A 21,996-nucleotide genomic window follows, 5' to 3' on the forward strand; every position below is an offset into this window, starting at 1 on the left:
TCAGCCCCAGAAGAAGAAAAGCTCTCTCAGAACAAACCATGCCATTGATGAATCAGAAGCGACTTCGAGGGACACAGCAGCAAACGAAGGACTCATTGGTATGGAACCCAGAGAGCTGTAGTTTGGCAGAAGCTCTTGCAAAACTGCAACTCCCAGGATTCCCACGGCAGGCAAAGCGGTATCAAACGGCGTTCCTTCCGCAGTGTGGATACACGCAGAGTCGAGGAATGCTTAGAGGTGACTTTGAAATACTGTACAACCTTTGCAATACCTGGAGCAAAGATCCCTTGGGTGGGAAAGGAGAGCCCTTCCTTTCGGCTTCCTTTGGGAGGGAGGGAGGGAGGCATCCATACCCCGCGTTTCCCTTTCGCCTTGACCTTGATTCCCCCCGTGGCTTCCGCATCCCTTCCTCCTTGGCGGCCGCCCACCCGAGACTCAGTCGTCAGTGGAAGCGCGTCAGAGGCAGGAGGCGGCTGCGCTGCATGTGCTTTCTTCTCTGCCTTCTTGCTGGGAAGGAAGCGGAGTCTTTCGTAACGCTGCGTTTTTCCGAGGAGGAGCCCTGCCTGCTGCCCCACCGCCAGCGACCCTCTTTGCAGCCATGTCCGGGGAGGCGACCCCAATGACCCAGGAGCTCAATGGCAATAGTTGGAGCCAGGGAGGCAAGCCTTCCCACCTACGGGGCTCCGAGAAGAAATGCTGTGAGTCTTTTTTTTTTATATCCATTTTTTATATTATTATTATTATTATCCCTCTTCACAGTGCTAAAGGCAGGGATGGTTTCCTCCCTGGGGCCAAGCCATTGAGGCTATGAGACAATATGCTGCATCCATCCCATGCCTTAAAGTCTTTGGGCAATGAGCCAGTTGGAAATGGCATTATAAAAGCCTCATGCGCTTTAACTTATAAAAGTCTCATGCAAAATCAAATTGGCTGGAGTAGAATACAGAAACCCAAAGTTCAGATAGCTTCTCAGCTGGGAATCTTTCCGGGTGACTTTCAGCCAGCTGCTCATTTCTAGCTTCTCTATGTCACAGAGCAGTTCTAAGTACAGAACTGGAAATAGATGGCAGGAGTGGGAGACAAATTGTATATACTGTAGAGTCTCACTTATCCAACATAAACGGGCCGGCAGAACATTGGATAAGTGAAAATGTTGGATAATAAGGAGGGATTAAGGAAAAGCCTATTAAACATCAAATTACATCATGATTTTACAAATTAAACACCAAAACATCATGTTTTACAACAAATTGACAGAAAAAGCAGTTCAGTACACAGTAACGTTATGTAGTAATTACTGTATTTACAAGCTTAGCACCAAAACTTTGCAATGGATTGAAAAATGGACTACAAAAACATTGATTACTAAAAGGCAAACTGCGTTGGATAATACAGAACGTTGGATAAGCGAGACTCCACTGTATATGGTGTTGAGAGCTTTTTGGAAGAAGGAAAGGATTGTTGTCAGAGGCTTTCATGGCTGGAATCACTGGGTTGCTGTGAGTTTTCCAGACTGTATGCCCATGTTCCAGAAATAATCTGTTCTGACGTTTTACCTGCATCTCTGGCAGGTATCCTCAGAGGTTGTGAGGTCTGCTGGAAACCAAGCAATTGGGGTTTATATATATGTGGAATATTCAAGGTAGGAGAAAAAACTCTTGTTTGGGTTGTTGTGTATTTTCCAGGCTGTATGGCTATGTTCCAGAACCCACTGATTCAACAACCAAGTGATTCCGGCCATGAAAGTCTTCAACAACTCTTGTCTGTTTCAGGCAGGTGTGAATATTACAATTGGCCACCTTGATTAGCATTGAATAGACTTTCAGTTTCAAGGTCTGGCTGCTTACTGCCTGGGGGGACTCCTTTGTTGGGAGGACAAAAAAGAACTAAATTCAGGACAGTAAATAAAGAACACCGCTCAGAAAACAAAGGAATTCCAGACATGAATCAATCAGAGCCAGCTAACACCTCCCAAAAAAGGATTCTCTCAGGCAGTAAGCAGACAGGCTTTGAAACAGCTAATCAAGTTGACCAATTGCAACATTCACACCTGCTTCAAACAGACAAGAGTTCTTTCTCCCACTCTTTAACATCCCACAGATATATAAACCCCACTTGCCTAGTTTCCAGGAAACCTCACAGCCTCTGAGGATGCCTGCCATAGATGCAGGGGAAACGCCAGGAAAGAATGCTTCTGGAACATGGCCATTCAGCCTGGAAAACTCACAGCAACCCAGAAAGGATTGTTGTTTTTATGTGCCTTCAAGTCAGTTCTGACATATGGCAACCCTTCGAGTTGATGGGATTTTCAGAGACTGAGAGTGTGTGGCTTATTCATGATCCATTATGTTTTGATTGTCACGACCCAGGTTGCAAAGGCACCAATAACCAAACACAGAGGCCAGAATCTAACTAATATCTTTATTGAAGGAATATATAAAGTTAATAAAACAAGTGTAGAAAATAGTCCAGAATTAGACCTTTCAGGAAAGGTCAGAATTAGTCCAAAAAAGCAATGTCAAATAAGAAATATTAAGGTCCAAAGTTGTAATCCAATAACCGAAACACTCACTTTGCCAAGCAAAGTGAGGGGAGATGACAAGGTCCTTTAGTCCATGAAACTTGAGCGAGGCTAGGAAATAACTTGATACTTGAAACAAGGCTTGAACGTGGAACAAGGTAACTAAGAACAAGAACAAGGTCCGTGGAATAACTTGGTAAAATCCGTGGAACAAGGCAAGGATTGATCCTGGGAAACAAGGCAAGGTCCGTAGATAAACAAAGGCTGGGAAGCAAGGCGAAGGCTGGATAGCAAGGCAAGGCTTGAGCAGGAGCGAGGCTTGAATCGGAGCGCGCTGTCCAGACACAACTCGCTCCGTAGGCTGACGAATTGACTCCGCGAAGTTACTACGCGGGCAAAACACCTAAATAGAGTCTAACTTTCCCGCCGAAGCAGTTCTCTGGGAAACAGAACCGAAAGCTAAACTCTGAGACCAGATGTGAGACTCCCCAAAGATTCTCACGAGAAGCAGTCTTAATTGGCCACATTCTTAGCTGCAATCCTCGCACTCCTGCGCGAAGCTGATTCCAAACTTCTCTGTTGTTTACAAAACTCCCGGCGCAAGAACACGGGAGAAGTAGACTCTGGGCTTGTTTGACATACTTCTGGGAGACAACTTTCCTGCAGGTGCAAGGTTCCCAGATCTGCCTGGGAAAGATCTGGCTGAGAGAAATCCAGTTCAGACTGGGAAGGTAAAAAACCCAAGTTTTCATCTTCATCAGGAATTACAATGTCCTGAGCAGGACTACAAGGCCCATGGGTCATCACACTATCCCCCTCCTCAAGGCCCCTCCCAAACTGGGGCCCTCTCCCCGAGGCGCGAGGTCGCGGTTTGGTGGGATAGGTCTGATGAAAGCGACGGGTTAGATCAGGAGCATGGACTGTGGAGGCGTCTTCCCAAGAGCGTTCCTCAGGGCCAAAACCCACCCAGTCAATGAGATATTGTAGGCGGCGGCGGTGAAAGCGAGAATCCAAAATGTCCTCAACCTCGAACTCCTCCTCCCCATCCATCAAAACAGGAGGGGGGGCCGGTTGGTCTGTATCAGGGCGCACACCATCCGCCGGAAGGAGCAGGGAACGGTGAAACACTGGGTGAATGCGCATTGAACGCGGAAGTTGGAGTTTGAAAGTCACGGGGTTTAATTGCGCCACCACTGGATAGGGGCCAATGAAACGGGCATCTAACTTCCGGCAAGGGCGGTGGGAGGGCAAAAAGCGAGTGGACAGGAAAACCCGATCTCCTACCTTGATTTCGGGGCCCGGCTGGCGATGTTTGTCAGCGTGGCGTTTATAGTCCTCCTTGGCTTGGTCCAGTTGCTGGAGCAAAAGTTGTTGCACCGCTGTGAGTTCCTGCAGCCAATCCTCTGCAGCGGGAACTTCTGAAGTTTCAATGACAGGGGGGAAGAAACGTGGATGGAAGCCGTAGTTTGCAAAGAACGGCGTTTCTTTTGTAGAAGCTTGAACTCCATTGTTGTAGGCAAACTCAGACAGTGGTAACAGAGAAGCCCAATTGTCCTGTTGATAGTTTACATAACAGCGAAGATACTGCTCCAAAGTGGCATTGGTGCGCTCCGTTTGCCCATCTGTTTGGGGATGATGAGCTGAAGATAAGCGAGAGTCTATGCCCAATAGTTTTTGTAGTGCCTTCCAAAAACGAGAGGTGAATTGAGATCCACGGTCTGTGACTAAACTCTTGGGCAATCCATGTAGTCTGAAAATATGTTGAAGAAATAGATCCGCAGTTTCTTTGGCCGTGGGGAGGCCTTCGCAGGGAATGAAATGGGCTAACTTGGTGAAAAGGTCCACCACCACTAGGATCGTGGTGAATCCACAGGAAGGTGGTAGGTCAGTGATGAAATCCGCGGAAATTATTTCCCATGGGCGAGATGGGGTAGGAAGGGGGTGTAAAAGCCCTGAGGGCTTCTCCCTTCGTATCTTGGAGCGCTGGCATACAGGGCAGGTGTTGACATATTTTTCCACATCCTTGCGGATCTTGGGCCACCAAAAATCCCTTAGGATCAAATGCATAGTTTTAAATAGTCCGAAGTGTCCTGCTGGTTTGCAGTCATGACACAGGCGAAGCGCTTTTTCCCTGCCCGGTCCGGGTGGGATATAAACATGATTTCTATAGCAGAGCAGCCCATCTTTAAGCGAAAAGGGAAAATGCAGACCTTGGCGAAGTTGGTCCTGCGCCCAGGCATCTGCTTGCTGACTAGCCCTGATTTCTTGAGCACAGATGGGTCCTGGAGTAGGGGAAGTTGAACCAATGGGAATGGATTTGGTGTTCCCCACCGTGAGCGTGGCAAAGTTCTCGGGTTGTAGCAGTTGGGATTCAAAGGTCTCCTTGCGTCCTGCAGCGTATTCCGGTTTACGTGACAGGGCGTCTGCTTGCTTGGTTTGGGCTGGGGTCACATAATGGATCTGGAAGTTGAAACGTTCGAAGAATAAAGCCCAACGTTGCTGCCTCTGATTCAGTTTGCGGGCAGTTCTTAGATGTTCTAGATTACGATGATCAGTATGGACTTCAATGGGAAATTTGGCCCCTTCTAGCCAATGTCTCCAAGTTTCAAAGGCTGCCTTTATGGCCAGTAGTTCTTTTTCCCAAATGGTGTAATTCCTCTCTGGTGTGGTTAGTTGACGAGAGTAAAAGGCACAGGGATGGAGGTGATCTCCCACCGGTTGTAAGAGTACCGCCCCAATTGCCACATCAGAGGCGTCCGCTTGCACAACAAAAGGGGTTCCAGGATTTGGGTGCTGTAGAATTGGCTGGGACGTGAATAGTTTCTTTAGTTGCTGGAACCCTTTCTCTGCTTGATCAGTCCAGCGGAAAGGCTGTTTTCCACGGATGCAGCTAGTGATGGGGTCAGACCAGCGGGCAAAATCTGGAATGAACTTGCGGTAATAGTTCGCGAACCCCAAGAAACGCTGCACTTCTTTCTTGTTAGTTGGCGCCCGCCATTCCAATACTGCTGAAACCTTGGCTGGATCCATGGAAAGCCCTAGAGGCGAGATGCGGTAACCAAGGAAATCTACCTCTTGTAGATCAAAGGCGCATTTTTCCAGCTTGGCATAAAGTCCGTGATCCCGCAATCGTTGTAACACCATTTTGACGTGGTTCTCATGTTCTGATTGTGATCTAGAAAACACCAAAAAATCGTCCAGGTAGATTATCAAGAACCTGTCTAGATAGTCCTGGAAAATGTCATTGACAAAATGCTGGAACGTTGCGGGAGCTCCGCATAAACCGAAATTCATAACTCGGGACTCGAATAATCCGAATTTGGTCTGGAAGGCGGTCTTCCACTCGTCCCCTTCCCTGATGCGAACTAAGTTGTAAGCCCCCCGAAGATCCAGCTTGGTGTAAACCTTGGCTCCTCGAAGCCGATCCAGTAGATCCGAGATTAGGGGCAGGGGATAGCTGTTCCGCTTGGTGATATTGTTCAATGCTCTGTAGTCCACCACCAAGCGTAGTTCCCCTGACTTCTTCTTCACAAACATCACTGGGGAGGCGGCTGGGGATTGAGAGGGTCTGATGAATCCCTTGCGAAGGTTTGTCTCTATGAATTCCCTGAGAGCTTCTTGCTCTGGTTCAGTCAGGGAGTAGAGATGCCCTCGCGGGATCGGGGCCCCCTCCACCAAGTCAATGGCACAGTCATAAGGTCTATGTGGGGGTAATTTTTCGGCTTCTTTCTCGTTGAATACATCCCAATACTCGGAGTACTTCTTTGGCAAGGTGATGATGGGCTCGGTGTCTGTGGCATGGCAGACCTTGGCTACGAGGCAATGGTTTTGGCAGTACGGCGAAGCAAACTGCAGTTCTCTGTTGGACCAGGAGATGTTAGGGTCGTGGAGAGTCAGCCATGGAATTCCCAAAATCACAGGGAAATGGGGAACCTCGGTAACAAAGAAGGAAATCTCTTCCATATGTTCCCTTATCCACATCCTGGTGGGTTCCGACCACTGACTTACGGGGCCCGTCTTGAGGGGGCGGCCGTCTATGGCTTGCACCACACGGGCATTCTTGAAATCATGATATTGTAATCCCAGAGAGTCGGCATACTCTCTATCAATGAAATTGTTGGTAGCTCCAGAGTCTATCATGGCGTGGATCATGACGGGTCCCCTTTTTGCTGACCATAATGTGACCACGAGAAGGAACAGGACCCCGGTTGGCGGCTCTTGAATGGATTTTTTGACCGGGTTGGCGAGCCTCTCTACACCCGGTCGTTGGCTTCCCCCGCCGGCTGTGTGCCAGTCGGCTCAGACGCCTTCGTCTCCGTGGAGGACGCCGCCGCAAGACGGGCGGCAGGCTTCCCTTTGGCTGGGCACTCTCTGGCGAAATGGCCCCCATTCCCGCAGTACCAACAGAGGTTTAAGCGTTGACGACGGGCCTTCTCGGCGGCATCCAGTCTGGGACGCACATTGCCCAACTGCATCGGCACCTCCTCGCCTCCTCTGGGGTATGGGGTTGGCGGTGGGGGTCTCCACACTGGACGTGGCTGAACGCTGATGGGAGCGGGGGGTTTTGCCCCGGCTCTACTGCCCTGGCCTCGAACCCACTGTTTCCTGTTGGCAATCATGACTTCAGCCCGTAAACATTGATCAATGAGTGCCTCGAGGGTCTGGGGAGGATCCACCTTGGAGATTTCTTCCAGCATTTCAATGTTGAGACCCTCCCGGAATTGTCCTCTGAGGGCTACATCGTTCCAGCCGGTGTTGTGGGCCAGCACTCGGAACTCGGCTATATACTGAGACATAGGTCTGTCTCCTTGGAAAAGGCGACGGAGTTTGTGACCGGCTGCCTCCAAATTGTCCTCGATTCCCCAAGTCTCCTTGAGGTGGTCCAAGAAGTGTTGCGCTGATCTTAGGTGTGGAGAGGCTTGGTCGTACAGTGCCGTCGCCCAATTGGCCGCTGGCCCGTCTAGAAGACTGTAAACCCACGCCACTTTGATGTCTTGGGGAAACTCGGCATCTCGGGCCTCTAGATAAGCTTGACATTGGCGACGGAAAACATGAACCTTAGAAGCTTCTCCAGTAAACTTGGTAGGCAACGCCATGGCCGGGAGGCGGACTCCGCGCTCCCGCAAGCCCTTTATTTCTCCATCCTGGGCGTTGAGTCTGTCGCGGATGCGATCCACCTCATCCTTGTCGATGGTGTAGGTAAGCGGCTGCCCACCCGGCACGGTTCCGGTAGACATTCTGGCCTTGGTTAATTGGTGCTTATGGGTGGCGGAGTCAAACTGTCACGACCCAGGTTGCAAAGGCACCAATAACCAAACACAGAGGCCAGAATCTAACTAATATCTTTATTGAAGGAATATATAAAGTTAATAAAACAAGTGTAGAAAATAGTCCAGAATTAGACCTTTCAGGAAAGGTCAGAATTAGTCCAAAAAAGCAATGTCAAATAAGAAATATTAAGGTCCAAAGTTGTAATCCAATAACCGAAACACTCACTTTGCCAAGCAAAGTGAGGGGAGATGACAAGGTCCTTTAGTCCATGAAACTTGAGCGAGGCTAGGAAATAACTTGATACTTGAAACAAGGCTTGAACGTGGAACAAGGTAACTAAGAACAAGAACAAGGTCCGTGGAATAACTTGGTAAAATCCGTGGAACAAGGCAAGGATTGATCCTGGGAAACAAGGCAAGGTCCGTAGATAAACAAAGGCTGGGAAGCAAGGCGAAGGCTGGATAGCAAGGCAAGGCTTGAGCAGGAGCGAGGCTTGAATCGGAGCGCGCTGTCCAGACACAACTCGCTCCGTAGGCTGACGAATTGACTCCGCGAAGTTACTACGCGGGCAAAACACCTAAATAGAGTCTAACTTTCCCGCCGAAGCAGTTCTCTGGGAAACAGAACCGAAAGCTAAACTCTGAGACCAGATGTGAGACTCCCCAAAGATTCTCACGAGAAGCAGTCTTAATTGGCCACATTCTTAGCTGCAATCCTCGCACTCCTGCGCGAAGCTGATTCCAAACTTCTCTGTTGTTTACAAAACTCCCGGCGCAAGAACACGGGAGAAGTAGACTCTGGGCTTGTTTGACATACTTCTGGGAGACAACTTTCCTGCAGGTGCAAGGTTCCCAGATCTGCCTGGGAAAGATCTGGCTGAGAGAAATCCAGTTCAGACTGGGAAGGTAAAAAACCCAAGTTTTCATCTTCATCAGGAATTACAATGTCCTGAGCAGGACTACAAGGCCCATGGGTCATCACATTGATGAACATGTAAGGAGCAATTGAACCCCAGTTTCCAGAAACTGAGGCTGGACCCACACTGCCTTATAAAGCAGTTTGAATCTGCTTCATATGGTCAGGGTGGGCCCATATAATGCAGTTCAACAGTATTATATGGGTCTACACCAGGCATGGGAAAGCTTTGGCCTTCCACCGGCTGTTAGAAATTGTGGGAGTTGAAGTCCAAAACACCTGAAGGGCCAAAGTTTGTCCAGGCCTGGTCTACGCTGACCATATAATGCAGATTCAAACTGCATTATATGTTACTGTATATCCAGCCATAGTTCAAAGCTCAAATTACTACACCACACTGGAAACGATAAAATGTACTACATAAACTTTGACAAGAAGTACTTTAAAGCAATGGTACCCAAAGTGATGGTCTCTGGATCAGTGGTGGTCCCCAAGCCACCAACATCTTTCTTGGAGTGTCCCAGAAAGAAAGAAAGAAAGAAAGAAAGAAAGAAAGAAAGAAAGAAAGAAAGAAAGAAAGAAAGAAAGAAAGAAAGAAAGAAAGAAAGAAAGAAAGAAATGCACATAAATATATTGCTTGTTCCTGAAACACTGGGGAAGGGGGGATTGCAAGTTCCTCACATAAGGTAGCTTGAGAAGAATGCTTTCTTCTTATATGCTGTATAAAAATACTACTGACTATTCATATTGTAGAAAACTTCTTTTTCTGTTGACCCTTCCCCACTTTGAAGGACTGTGTACCCTCAGGAGTCCTACCCAAGGCATTGTCGTGTGCTGCAATGCTTTGCTTCTAGTTTTTTTTTTATAATGGGAGACAATGGGTCATACAAGGACTTGCTGATAGAATACAAAACAGTACCAGCGTCCTTTCACCTATATTTCTCAGTACTTGATACTTGTTATTTGTCCTAGATCTTCCAAGAAGGAAAGAATATAAAGTCAAGAAGGGTCAATACAGTGACATCAGTTCAGTATTCTACAAACCATGGGCAAGACAGACTTGCAATGATGCAAGCCTGGTTTATTAGTAGAATTGTAGCCCTTCCCTTGAGAATTAAAGCCACATAGACATGTTTAACAGTTACTAGGAGACTCAGCCAGAGGGGCTTAAAATTTGAGCAGCAAAATAGTAATAGCTTCCTGATCTCTAAATCTGTCTGTAGTTGCTTGGCCCCCACACATCTGTCAGAGAAGTGGAAAGCACAAAGGGATCTAGGTGCAACTCCCAAAGGCAGAAGACAGATTGGAAAACCAGTTTAGCCCATCTCCTTCCTGTCCATCTTGCCCCAAACCTCTGTTTGTAAGGTTATACTACTAGCCTCATAGAATTGCTTCTCACAGATGTAGTTATTTATTAGGCAACTAAGAGATGCTTATGCAGTGCTTAACTTGGGACAATGTTTCAGTGTTGTAATACTCTGAAATGACGACACTTATACAAGTCATTATAGTTCTACACCCAAGAAGAAACCCAAAGTACAAGCAGCTTGTTTGAACAAACCAGATCTAGCCATGCTGAACAAACCGGATTTAGCTGCTGTTATTGTATGTCTTATGGCAAACCTTAGGTTTTTCTTGGCAAGATTTAATCAGAAGGGATTTGCCCTTGCTTTCCTTTGTGGCTGAGACAGTATGACTTTCACAAGACCACCCGATGGTTTCATGACCAAGCAGGGATTCAAACCTTGTTCTCCGGAGTTTTGTGAAGCTGATGGCTTTTATTTCTTCATTCATGAGCAAGTCACATCAAGATATTTGGCATTACAACAAGATTCATTTGCAACAATGCATTTTTGGCAGGAAAATATGTCTTCCCCTATTTACTGTAAAGACTGTAGATAAACATCAAGGCAATGGGGCTTATATATCACATAGTTATCCCTGCTAATAAAAAAGTCCTGACATTTAACCATATGAGTGCTGGTTTCATTAATGATTATTATTCTGTTTTATTTTGCATAGAACTTGGATACTATCAGCCCTCTGGGAAATCCAGAAAGGATATTTTCTCCTCCTTAGTGATGCTCTCCTTTTTTTTGTGAATGTTTTGTTTGTATGCTTGTTATCTTTGCTCAGCATTTTGAAGGCTGAAAGTCAACAAGCTATCCAGTGTCAACAAAGCTGTCTTTCCATTCTCAATTGGTTACTTTTGAAACCAATAGTGTCTATTGTTTTTTGTTTGCAAGGTTGCCACTATGAAGCTAAAATGTTCCCGGGCAACTTATTAAAACAGTTTTGTCTAACAGCTAGGGCAAATTCATCTGCAGATCTGCTTATTTTTGACACTTGCACACCTAAACGCTTTTGCTGAGGCCACACTAACAACATCACAAGATAGACGAATTTCCTCTGTTGCAACTTCCAGTCCAGCTTGCATGAAGGTTCACAATGGATTGTACCAATGTTAAGTTATAGTGTTTCTTTGATCTTGGGAAAAGGTTTCCTCACTGCTGAATGGTATTTGACAGGAACATTTACCTCATTTGTAAAATTAGCAGGATTATTTTTAATTGATCAATATAGAACTTGGAAATGTCACCAGTGAAGGACATTCAAGTTTCTTTCATATGATACCTGGCAGACTTGCAGTGGCCATTGGTAATTCTGTATTAATGAGGCAGTCAAATGATTAAAACTGAAGTTAAAACAATTTGACACTCCTCAACAATGATACTGCATATACATTTTCAGTATAGAAAGGGAGATCTACCTGATTATAAAACAGGCTAATCTGGCCTCCCTTGGAAGTGTGTTCCACAGTGTGGGAGCAGCCAGCACCAAAGCTGTCCCTAGCATTATCGCCAGACATCTCTCTGAAGGTAGTGGGACCACGATCTGTAGATCTCAAAGCCTGGGAAGATACAGTCTTTTAGATAACACCGACCAAGTGATATAGGGCTTTAGAAGTCATGACCAGCAGTTCGAATTGTTCCGAGAAATGGACCAGTGAGAAGATGGTGACACTGCTGTAAATCAAAGGTGTTGGTTCCTTGTATTTAATTGCAGTCAAACTAGTGACAGTATTTTGGATGAAAGACAGCTTCTAAACTCTATTCAACCATCACAACCTATAGAGCATACTTGTGATTGTTGTGTATCCTCTAGTCATTTCCAACATTTGGCAACTCTAAGTGGACCTATTACAGGGTTTACTTGGCAAGGTTTGTTCAGAGCAGGTTTCCCACTGGGTTCCACTGGGATAATTTGTCTTGCCCAAGCTTATCAGTGAGTGGGTTTTTATGACCGAAAGGGGATTCCATTCTTGGTATTCGTCTAACAAAGAAACCACTATACCATGCTCTCATAGAACATGGGTGCAACAATCCAAATATGTTACTAAATTCTCTTTCACACAGCAAAATTATAGCACCCCAATAGCATTTCAACTGTATAGAAGCATCAGATTATAGTGAGGCATTAAAGCTCTCTGGGACAAAATTCTAAATCCTTTTTGAAATTACAAATCTCAGGATTCCATAGGATAGAGCCATGGCAATTGAAGTGGTTTCAGGTTCCTATAAATGTGTAGTGTAAAGGAGACCACAGGCAATATCAAACATTTCAAGGAATAGATCCAATTGTTGTAGTGGTTTTAATTTTGCAAATGGATTTTTGGGCACCATGATCTGGGAAGCCAAGTTCAGGATTTAATCTAGGTGTAATTTTATTCAAGGTTTACAGCAGAGATAGGCTACTGCTATGCAGTTGCTGAAAAATATTTACTCAACCTTGGATGTGGTTATCAGAAGCTTGCTAGAATCAGCTAAAACAGACCTGGGTCTACTTCCCATTTATATTTTTGATTTTTTAAAACAGTTTCCTCTTGGTTGCAGGTGGGAGGGAATATCATTCACTAACCTTCTTCTCCTGGAAGTGCCCAGGAATGACAACTAACTATATGGGGAAAATTTGTAACCCTACAGAAATTAGAAAAAAGAAATAGTGCAAGGCTTTTGAGAAACCTAAGAGTTGATGAAAAGGCATTCCACAGGCTACACTTCCCCTACGGCTAATTTAGGTTTTAAAGAACAGAAATTTGTCCCTTTTCCAACAACCAGTTGGCCATGGAATAAAGGGAGCAATGAGTGAGAAAAGGGACAAGGGAAGAGAAAGGGGCTGGTTTTGAGTCTGGCCAATTTGACTGCCAAGATATAGCTCCCTGACAGGACACCCTTCAAGAGAAGGCTGCTTTTGACAAAGAAAAGGCCCCTGAACTCTGTGTTACACTAATTGAAAATATTTGCATTGACTACAGTGAAGCCAGATTTCTTGGGAAAGTATCTGTAAGATCCACAATATGACTTCAACCTTTGTTACTCAGTCATTGTTGATACACTTGGCATCAGTCAAGATATTTTTCAGCACCCACAAAGTATTGCTTTGTTATGGATAAAATGTCATCTCTGTCAATATTAAACAATATTAAATCTTGGCTTGTATACAGTTTCCTCCAAGGGAGTTCAAGAGTGAATGCTGGAGACTTTTCAGACAAAAATGAAATGAATGGCTAGTTTAAATTTTCAGATCTACATTCAGTATGTTCAGAAAACACACTGGTTCCATCTGTGATATCACGTGGAACTCCTGAGTTGAACATTTTCCTCTTAACCTTGAGAAGCTCCTAACTTAATTGGGAAATATTTTTAGCTAAAAGTGAGATAGACCACTGTAGGCATTTAGTCATTGGCTATATTTGCTTGCCAAGTCTGCCTCATTAATAAATACCTGAGACAGTCATGCTATGGTTCATTGATTGAGTCAAAGAAACAAACGCAGTGTCCTTGTCTACAACAGCAGATCTATGAGTGCAAGGAATACTGGGACGCAAATGCTATTTTGGCTTCCTGCAAGATTTTTCCTTTTCCCAGATAGCAGCGACTGATCTTTTTCTTTCCTTTCTTCACAGCATGGGCCTCTTATATGACCAACTCCCCTACTCTGATTGTAATGATTGGCCTTCCTGCAAGGGGCAAGACCTATGTGTCCAAGAAATTAACTCGCTACCTCAACTGGATTGGAGTGCCTACCAAAGGTTCTTGAGTATTATTGTTATTATTGTTGTCCTCAAAGATATTGTTACACAGTGCATCATAGGAAATACAAATAGATCTAAGTGGCAGAAAAGGTGGCAGTCCGATACTTGTTTATGGTTGAATTGCCTTTTGAGGTTCTCCCAAAGTTTAATTGTTTTCCTAATGATTTTTTCCAGTAAGATACTGTTATTGTACAGTCACCTTGCCTCATTCATATGACAGTGTCCTTCAGTTAGCCCTGCTGTGTTTTCCCACAGCTTCTTCCATTTTTCCCTTTCTTTCTATGTACTCACATACAAATAATAAAGAGTAAAAGATGGATTAGATGCACATTGTCTTTTGATTTACGGTGCTGGGATTATTTTACCAGGAAGCATCTTACGTCAGTGTCAGATTCTGTAACAACAATATCCTATTGCAATATTTTTGTCAGAAAAAAGAATACAGTGCAAAGAAGGATGTATCACTCGTACTTCAGAAAAAGAATTTCACTTCTCTTAAATTTAAACTTTTAGTTAAAGTTAACTGTATTGCTCAAAGTCAGTGCTGAAGTCTTTATGCAGTTTAGAATCCAATGAAGTTAGCAAGCTCTTTCAATATAATGTTCACAGCTCGGTCAATAATTCAGGTTGACTTCATTTCACCATATGGAATTTTACCTACTTCATTCAGAGGATTGCAAGGAACAACATATCAATATTCAGGCATCTATAAGTAATATATAATACAGTATTAGCAATCTTAAGAGTTTTAATCTCCATATTTAAGAATGGCTGTAAGGTTATTCATTATGTGACCTACTAGTTGTTGCTGGACTGCAATTCCCATTACAATAGCCAATAGTGAAGGAATAAGATTTGTAGGCCTTCAGGAGGATTCACAGAAATCAGTTATCCAATTATAAATCCTGTGGGATAGGCATGGACAAACTTCAGTCCTCCAGGTGTTAGGAATTGTGGGAGTTGAAGTCCACAACACCTGAAGGGCTAAAATTTGCTCATGCCTGCTATAGGGGATGGCTGCAAAAATGGCATTGCACCAAATGCTTTACATTGCAACAGTGATGTAAATAATTACAGTGAAAACTTTATTGCATGCAGTTACTAATGGCTAGTAACATTTTTGGCTTTCAAAAACTACGGAGACAGGCATTTGAGTCACTATTTTACCTACTGAGTTGAGAGTTTATTATGGAAAGTTGTCAACTGGTTTTCTTCATTTCCTTTTTAAAGTGTTTAATTTAGGTGTGTACCGCCGTGAAGCTGTAAGATCATATAAATCATATGATTTCTTCAGGCATGATAATGCTGAAGCGATGAAGATTCGAAAGTGAGTGCTAAATATTAATTTCCATTGTGCAATATGTGCTTTTGTTTTTGAATACATTAAAGCAGTACAGTGATTCCTTGGTATCCGCTGGGTTTTGGTTTCAGGACCCCCTGTAGATATCAGAACTTATGGATGCTCAATTCCCATTATATATAATGGTGAAGTAAAATGGTATCCCTCATAGGACTTGGCTTCCAGACCGTTGATCATTTTGGTCACCCTTCTCTGGTATCTCCCAGCTTGTCAATGAACTTTCAGTGTAAAATAAGACTGTATTGATGATTAATGGATGTGGTGGATGATTATAGCAGAGAAAATCCACTTTTCCAGATTATCTTGAAGTTCTCAAGTTATTAATTGTGCCTGAATACTTTTCACCTTGGGGAAAGGTCACATAAGCAGTTGAAATGCAAATAAAAATAGCTAAAAAGTAAGAAAGAGTACAATGGGTAAAGGAAATAAAAAGAGGGATTAACTTCAAATTCATGAAACATGCAACAAAATACCAATACCTTCTTTAAAGGCCGTGTCTCCAAGCTTAATGTTTTAAAAACATTTAAAAACATTTTTCAGAGTTCAAGTCAAGATTCCACACAAGATAAACATTTCTTATACAATGGCCATTGACAGTTATTTATATTTCAACTTCACTTTATCATGACTTTTGGGATTGTTTATTTTGAGTAAAACTCATACAATTATTTTAGAAACAGCTTTAAATGAAATATCTCATATTCATTTTAGGGAAGCACTGCATGAAGCTAGTGAATTGAATTTAAATGCCCATAATTGCAGGTTGATAGATGTGGGACGCGAGGTAATGGAACTGAGGGTCTAGAATACTATACTCTTTAAAAAAAAAAATCAAAAACAGCAAAGCTAAAATTTGGCTCTAAAGTAAAGTTTAGCTTTTGGTTTTTCATTTTACAAATGAGGTGGAGGATTGCAAAATTTAAAAGAAGTTGTTTAAATACTAAATAACTTTTGCAAGAATGTTAAAGAATTGTTTGTTTTGAAATTTGCTTCTTGATAAGCCACTTTGAAGACAACAAGGATTTTCGTAATAGAACACAGCCTTAAGCCTTTTTCACTTGTTTTGAATCCAGAAATTGTGTGCACTAAGCTGCCCTATAATTTACTTAGTGAATTGCCACAAAAACCTTTGAAGTTCTGCCAAATTCACTATCTGTAATTCTGATTTTAAAAACAGAAATGGAGGGATAAAAATCTCAGTGTAAAAGGGATTCACTGAATGACTTCAAAGGCAGTTTGGCCTCTTATAGCTTCAGAATTATTTTCACCCTTCTAATTGTTCATTGTATTTTTTGCAGACAGTGTGCCTTGGTGGCTCTTGAAGATGTGAAAACTTATCTCATGGAAGATTCTGGCCAGATTGCTGTAGGTACACACCTAGGCCCCACAAATAGGTCATGTTTGGATTTAAAGGACACAGGAGGGAGAGTTGCAACAGGAGCACTCCCACCATAAAAATACATGTCAAAAATATTAAGAAAGGGATTTCTCAAATGTGGGTTTGGATTAAAGATGGATCTTAGACCACTCTGTTAGGGAGAAAGTCTTTTCTAGTTCAGTTGAGAGCTGTCTTTTGATGCATCCTTTCTTTCTGACAGCAGTCTTACCATCATTATAATTTCCCATTGAACTGGAGTGTGACAGCAGAAAATTCTATGAGCATTGAGCTAAAGTTATTTTTAAACAAGGCGGGATGGGAAGACAGATGTCAACAGGATTGTTTGCTGGGTTCCTGGTTCCATCACAGCTACCCAAAGTGCCAGATGCAGACATCTTACTTATGTAATTCCTCTCCAGAGAAGTGTGCTTGACATCAAAACTATTTTTGAAGTACCAAACAAAATCCTTTTTACTCTTCTGGGGCTTTAAAATATTATTTTTGAACTTTATCGTTTTTATGTGCGCTTTTATAGTTCGTTACATTTGAAATTGTTTGTGTATATATGGGAGTTTTTGAATCTGAATAAATAAATGTGTGTCCTCATGATAGCATTTTCATACCACTTTAACTGCTGTGGTTCCAATGTATGGAATTCTGGAATTAGTAGCTTCATGACATATTGAAGTTAGGGGAGTACACTAAGGAATTACAGATGCTAGAATCCCATATCATGTAACCATTGTAGTTGAAGCAATAGCAAAGTGCTGTAATTGTGCAGTGTGGATACATCCTAATACTGTTTCCAGTTGTTGGTTCCTTGGGGCATGGGATTGCTGAGCCCTTTGAGAAAATAATGCAAACTCAATCACTTCCAGACTTCTGTTTCAAGCTGAAGCCTCACTGTAGTCAATGTGGCACACCCCTTCCCCCATATTTTAACATGCTAATCTTTTAGAGGCTTTAGAAAGGGTGTGTGTATTTGTTTGTGTGTCCACACCAGGAGTGCAAACCATACAGTCTTACAGAAGAAATTGACTGCAGCTCACATCATTCTTTCACATTGCTAGGCTGTTGGGTATTGCAATTCACCAGCATCAGGAGGGTCACATGAATACTACTATTGGTTTGCACTGATTGTAAGCAATCCTATGCTCTTAGAGACAGAAAAACATGTAATAAATGATTTTAACAGGCAGATAAGCCCTGCTTCACACACAATATTTTTAATTCATATTCAGATCAGTGAAGGACTTATCTCTCTACCTATTCAAAATAGAAGACATGACTCAATTCTATGTGTAGCTAAATTCTTTGGGATTCAGCCTGAAATTATGATCTTAACTAGGTTTTTATGTGGTACAGTTGATGTAATAGCTGAAGTTTAACACTATCTAGATAGTCACTTACAGTGATACTAGTATTATCCAGATTTTTAAATCCCACAGGCAATTCTAGAAACTATAGCTATTGCTACTTAATTAAATTACAAATCTGTCTTTTTATTTAGGTCTTTGATGCAACAAACACAACCCGAGAGAGGCGGGACATGATTTTAAATTTTGCTAAAGAAAATTCTTTTAAGGTAACTCCTTCATTGCAACTTTACCCTGATTTAAAGTCGGAAAGAGCCTTTACATACATTGCGCAGCATCAGGAACTTTGCAGATGAAAAGATGTGATACCCATTGTCAGTTTGGCAAGAAAATGTGGGGATTCCTGTTAACTGAGGAGAGCAGTTGTGTAATTCATTCAATATAGCCCCCAGTCTGCATATAATATGCCTTTCATCCACAAAGCCTCCCTCAGAACCAATGTGCATGCAGCCAGCTCTATAGTGGTAGTAGAGGGCATTCCAGGAGAAGACTGGCCCTGTCTTTTTCTGAAATGCTTCCAGTGCTTACGGATGTTCAATAAAGCACTTCATTATGTGTTGAAGAGCTTTAATAACAAGAGCAAGAGCTTTTATGACAAGAACAAGCCATAGACATGGCCCAGCAGCTGTTTTAAGCTTACAACCCCCATCAGTCCTATAACTGATGGTGGAGATTTATGTGAGATGAAATTGGAAAACAAGTTGGAAGACCACGGTTGCAGACCTCTTTTCTAACAATCTCTTGTCAAAACAGCATTTATTCTCAGGCACATTTTAAAGCGCTGATCTTGACCTGTAAAGCCTTATGACTTGGATCCAGATTATCTGAAAGACTGTATGTCCCCATACAAACTTGCCAGAGTTTTAAGATCCTCAGGGAGAACGGCTTTCTCTTGGTCCTGCCATCATCACAGGCTCAATTGGGTAGGAGGACATGAGAGAGAGCCTTCTCAATAACTGCTCCAGCCTCTGGAACACCCTTCTATAGGAAACTAGGCTGCAACCAAAGAGATTCCTATTCAAGCATGCTTTTTTCATATATGAAGGGGAGCTTTCTATGGGGGCATTTTATTCTTCTTAAACTTCTGTTTGTTTTTATTTTAAAATCCACTTTTTATTACTGTGGATATTTTTAAGTTGTTTTGGATTTCACTCAGGGAGAAATGCAACATAAAATGCAATACATAAATAATGAATGCATATAGGGAAACACCTTGGATCTCTTACACTAGTTTCTAATTAATAAGGATAATTAAGATCTAGTTATTATTAAAGTACAGGCAGTCCCCAATCTACAAACAAGATAGGTTCTGTAATAGTAGTAGTAGTAGTAGTAGTAACTTAATTTTTCTATCCCGCCACCATCTCCCCGAAGGGACTCAAGACGGCTAACACAGGGCAAAGCCCGAGAACAATAGAACAAAATAAGACAGATAAAACAGCATTCAAATAAGTAAAGTACAGTAAAACCAGATATAAATCCATATGCAATACAATAACGATAAAAGCAATTTTAAAACATGAGGTAATAAGATTTTAAAAACCCACCAATTTAGAGAATGGAGTAATATTCTGTAGGTTTGTTTGTAAGTTGAATTTGTATATAGGACTGAACAGGTACATTTTTAAAGTGTAACTCCGGCCAAAACAATATATATTTTCAATTTTGGATAGCATGGGAAAGGGTTAACCCGCCTGTGGTGTTTGTTTTGCTATCCATGCCCCTGTTCAGAAGGTTTTGCTTCACCTTCTGTCTCTGTGATTATTGGATTTTGAAAAAAATGGTTTGTTGTGGAAGTAGGGATTGGTGATAAATCTTCAGTGGAGACACCTTTTCCCCATGATAATTCTTTCAGGAATGAATTTCCCTTCCAACAGCTAGATTTCTTTCACTTCCTATTGTCTCACCCTGTTCTTAACTATGAGCCATTTGTAAGTTGGATGTTTGTAACCCAGGGTTTGCCTGTAGTAACTACTATTATTACTGTAGGAGTTTTAGAGATCCATGGTTGCTATAGGCACACAAGTTGAGTGGGAATATTAAAACAATTAGTGTAAATACAGTTTGTGTTTCTGTAAAAACATGTTTTGCATTTTGGTGCCATCCAGATATTTTGACCATGTTCTCACTAGTATCAGCCAGTGCAACAAGTAGTCAGGAATGCTAATCCAGATGTCTGGAGACCACTGAAGTGAGAAAGGCTGCCATATGGGAATTTCTATTTTATTAAGCATCTCCCATTTCTTTTACAGGTATTTTTTGTGGAGTCTGTCTGTGATGACCCAGAAGTCATTGCTGCTAATATATTGGTTAGTATTTTATATGCTCGGAAGACTGGCCACCTAGTGCTCTAGCATGATAAACTCACAACCATTAAAACGGTTGGCATTATTTCAGTATCACTGGGGATAGATTTAATATTTAATGCATCTCTTAAGTTTGATGCCAAAGCATGAGTATTCCATATGTTAATAAATCTCATCCAAGTGATAAGTTTAAGACAACATGCTCACCCATTGAGCATATATTTTGCATGCAAAAGATCCCACGTTCATGTAGTTTGCATATCATTTCAATGCAAGGCAGGAAAATACTCATGTCCGAAACCCTGCCTTTCTCTCAGACAACACAGAGCACATTTAACCATTTAATAATTTGGCGAGTAGTTGGGTGGAAAAAATTAAAAAGATCTCTGAAAACTAGGTTCAGTTTCAGATATGAGTTTCTCAAAACATGGAATGAGTTTATCATTAATGATTAAATAGTCAAGGATTAAGTGGCTCTTTTCTTTATAGAAAAGCAGAAACCAAGCTGTCCTCAGTAATATTTCCTTTAATATGGGAATATTACATTACGATCTGCCTTCTTTGTTCTGTTGTATCTACACTGTGCATATTTTACATGTTAATTGTGGTGCTGTTACATTTTAAATACCACTGAAACAGCACAATCTCCCAGAAGCACCTTTACACATTTTAAGATCATCTTCCCAGGTGTGACTTGGAGTGCTCCCACTCCATTAAATTAGATGAATAACTACCAATGAAAGGGCCTTTTAAGATGTTGCCAGAAAGATCCATGCGACAAATCCCTGTAGTCTTTTGAGGGTCTGATGAAGATCCGTTTACTGAGGCCTTTTAAATAATTCATGTAACTGAGATAAGCTGTGCTGTTTATTTCTGGATGGCATGATGTGAGTTTTGATTTGTTCAGAAGTTAGAAAATGCTTTAAAAAAGAAATTGGTTGCAATTATAATTCCAAGGCAGACACACCTCATATAAATTAGTTAATTTTTTAAAAAGACAACACATTACTTTTTTTCTCAGATGTAACTAAAATTGCTACTTTTTTGTAGAAATGTCTGAATTTTACAAAATACATTCTCTTTCCACCTGCATTCTCTGCCATCTGTCGATCTTCCTCTGCATTCACAATAGAGTGCAAGGGAGCAGACTGAACCATGATCCTACACACAAATCATATGATATCTACTCCTATTATTTATAAAGGCTATATGGCTACTGAAAGTGTTGCATCTACACAACAAAGCGATGGTGTTATTCCTCGTTAACTTACAATCATAATGGGATATAATCATAATTTTGTTATTGGTGAAGGAAACTAATTTTAAGTAATTAGTCATTTTAGTTGTTATTTCCAAAAAAATTTAGCTATTGTCTTTTAGGCTGCATTAGAGTACGTAGTTTTACGTTCAATTTTGTATAAGAGTTTTCCTATAAGGCAGCTTGCAAATGTCAAAAATAAATAAATTGCATTTAAAGTACACCGTTTTATAAAAACTGGGCCGTGCTGGACAATTATCTATGGAGATTTAGTGCTTGAAGAATGTAGTCACTATTTATTCAGGGATAGGAGCTTAACACAGACAGATGTGTTTAAATAAATTTTGTGTGACTTTGAAAGGTAATTTGAAGCCATTCAGTTGTTGATCTTGGGATATATTTTGTGTGAAGATTGCACTGGAACACTCTTGCATGCAGAGTTGAAAGGAAGAACAATTCATTTTCCCCATAGTAAATGCTAGGGTATTCATTTAAATGCTTCTGTTTCCGTGCCAG

At 42.0% G+C, this 21,996-nt stretch overlaps 1 protein-coding gene across 6 annotated transcripts in view; it reads left to right on the forward strand.

Annotated features, from left to right (window-relative positions):
- Positions 1-21,996, forward strand: part of pfkfb2 (6-phosphofructo-2-kinase/fructose-2,6-biphosphatase 2) — a 45,785-nt gene continuing 23,789 nt past the window's right edge. For 2 of the 6 annotated variants that reach the window (XR_506894.3, XM_008115672.3), the window contains exons 1-6: positions 22-698; positions 13,674-13,799; positions 15,033-15,129; positions 16,461-16,527; positions 18,051-18,125; positions 20,169-20,225. Coding sequence is in view for 5 of the 6 variants with exons in the window: in XM_008115672.3 (XP_008113879.1) it covers positions 599-698; positions 13,674-13,799; positions 15,033-15,129; positions 16,461-16,527; positions 18,051-18,125; positions 20,169-20,225 (522 nt within the window). In the remaining variant the exon portion in view is untranslated. Of the gene's footprint in view, positions 699-13,673; positions 13,800-15,032; positions 15,130-16,460; positions 16,528-18,050; positions 18,126-20,168; positions 20,226-21,996 lie in introns of all 6 variants that reach the window. The other 4 variants (XM_062978605.1, XM_062978603.1, XM_008115675.3 and 1 more) reach the window with 4 other exon arrangements.

The sequence above is a fragment of the Anolis carolinensis genome, chromosome 4, assembly GCF_035594765.1.
Source record: "Anolis carolinensis isolate JA03-04 chromosome 4, rAnoCar3.1.pri, whole genome shotgun sequence".
Taxonomy (NCBI): Eukaryota; Metazoa; Chordata; class Lepidosauria; order Squamata; family Dactyloidae; genus Anolis; species Anolis carolinensis.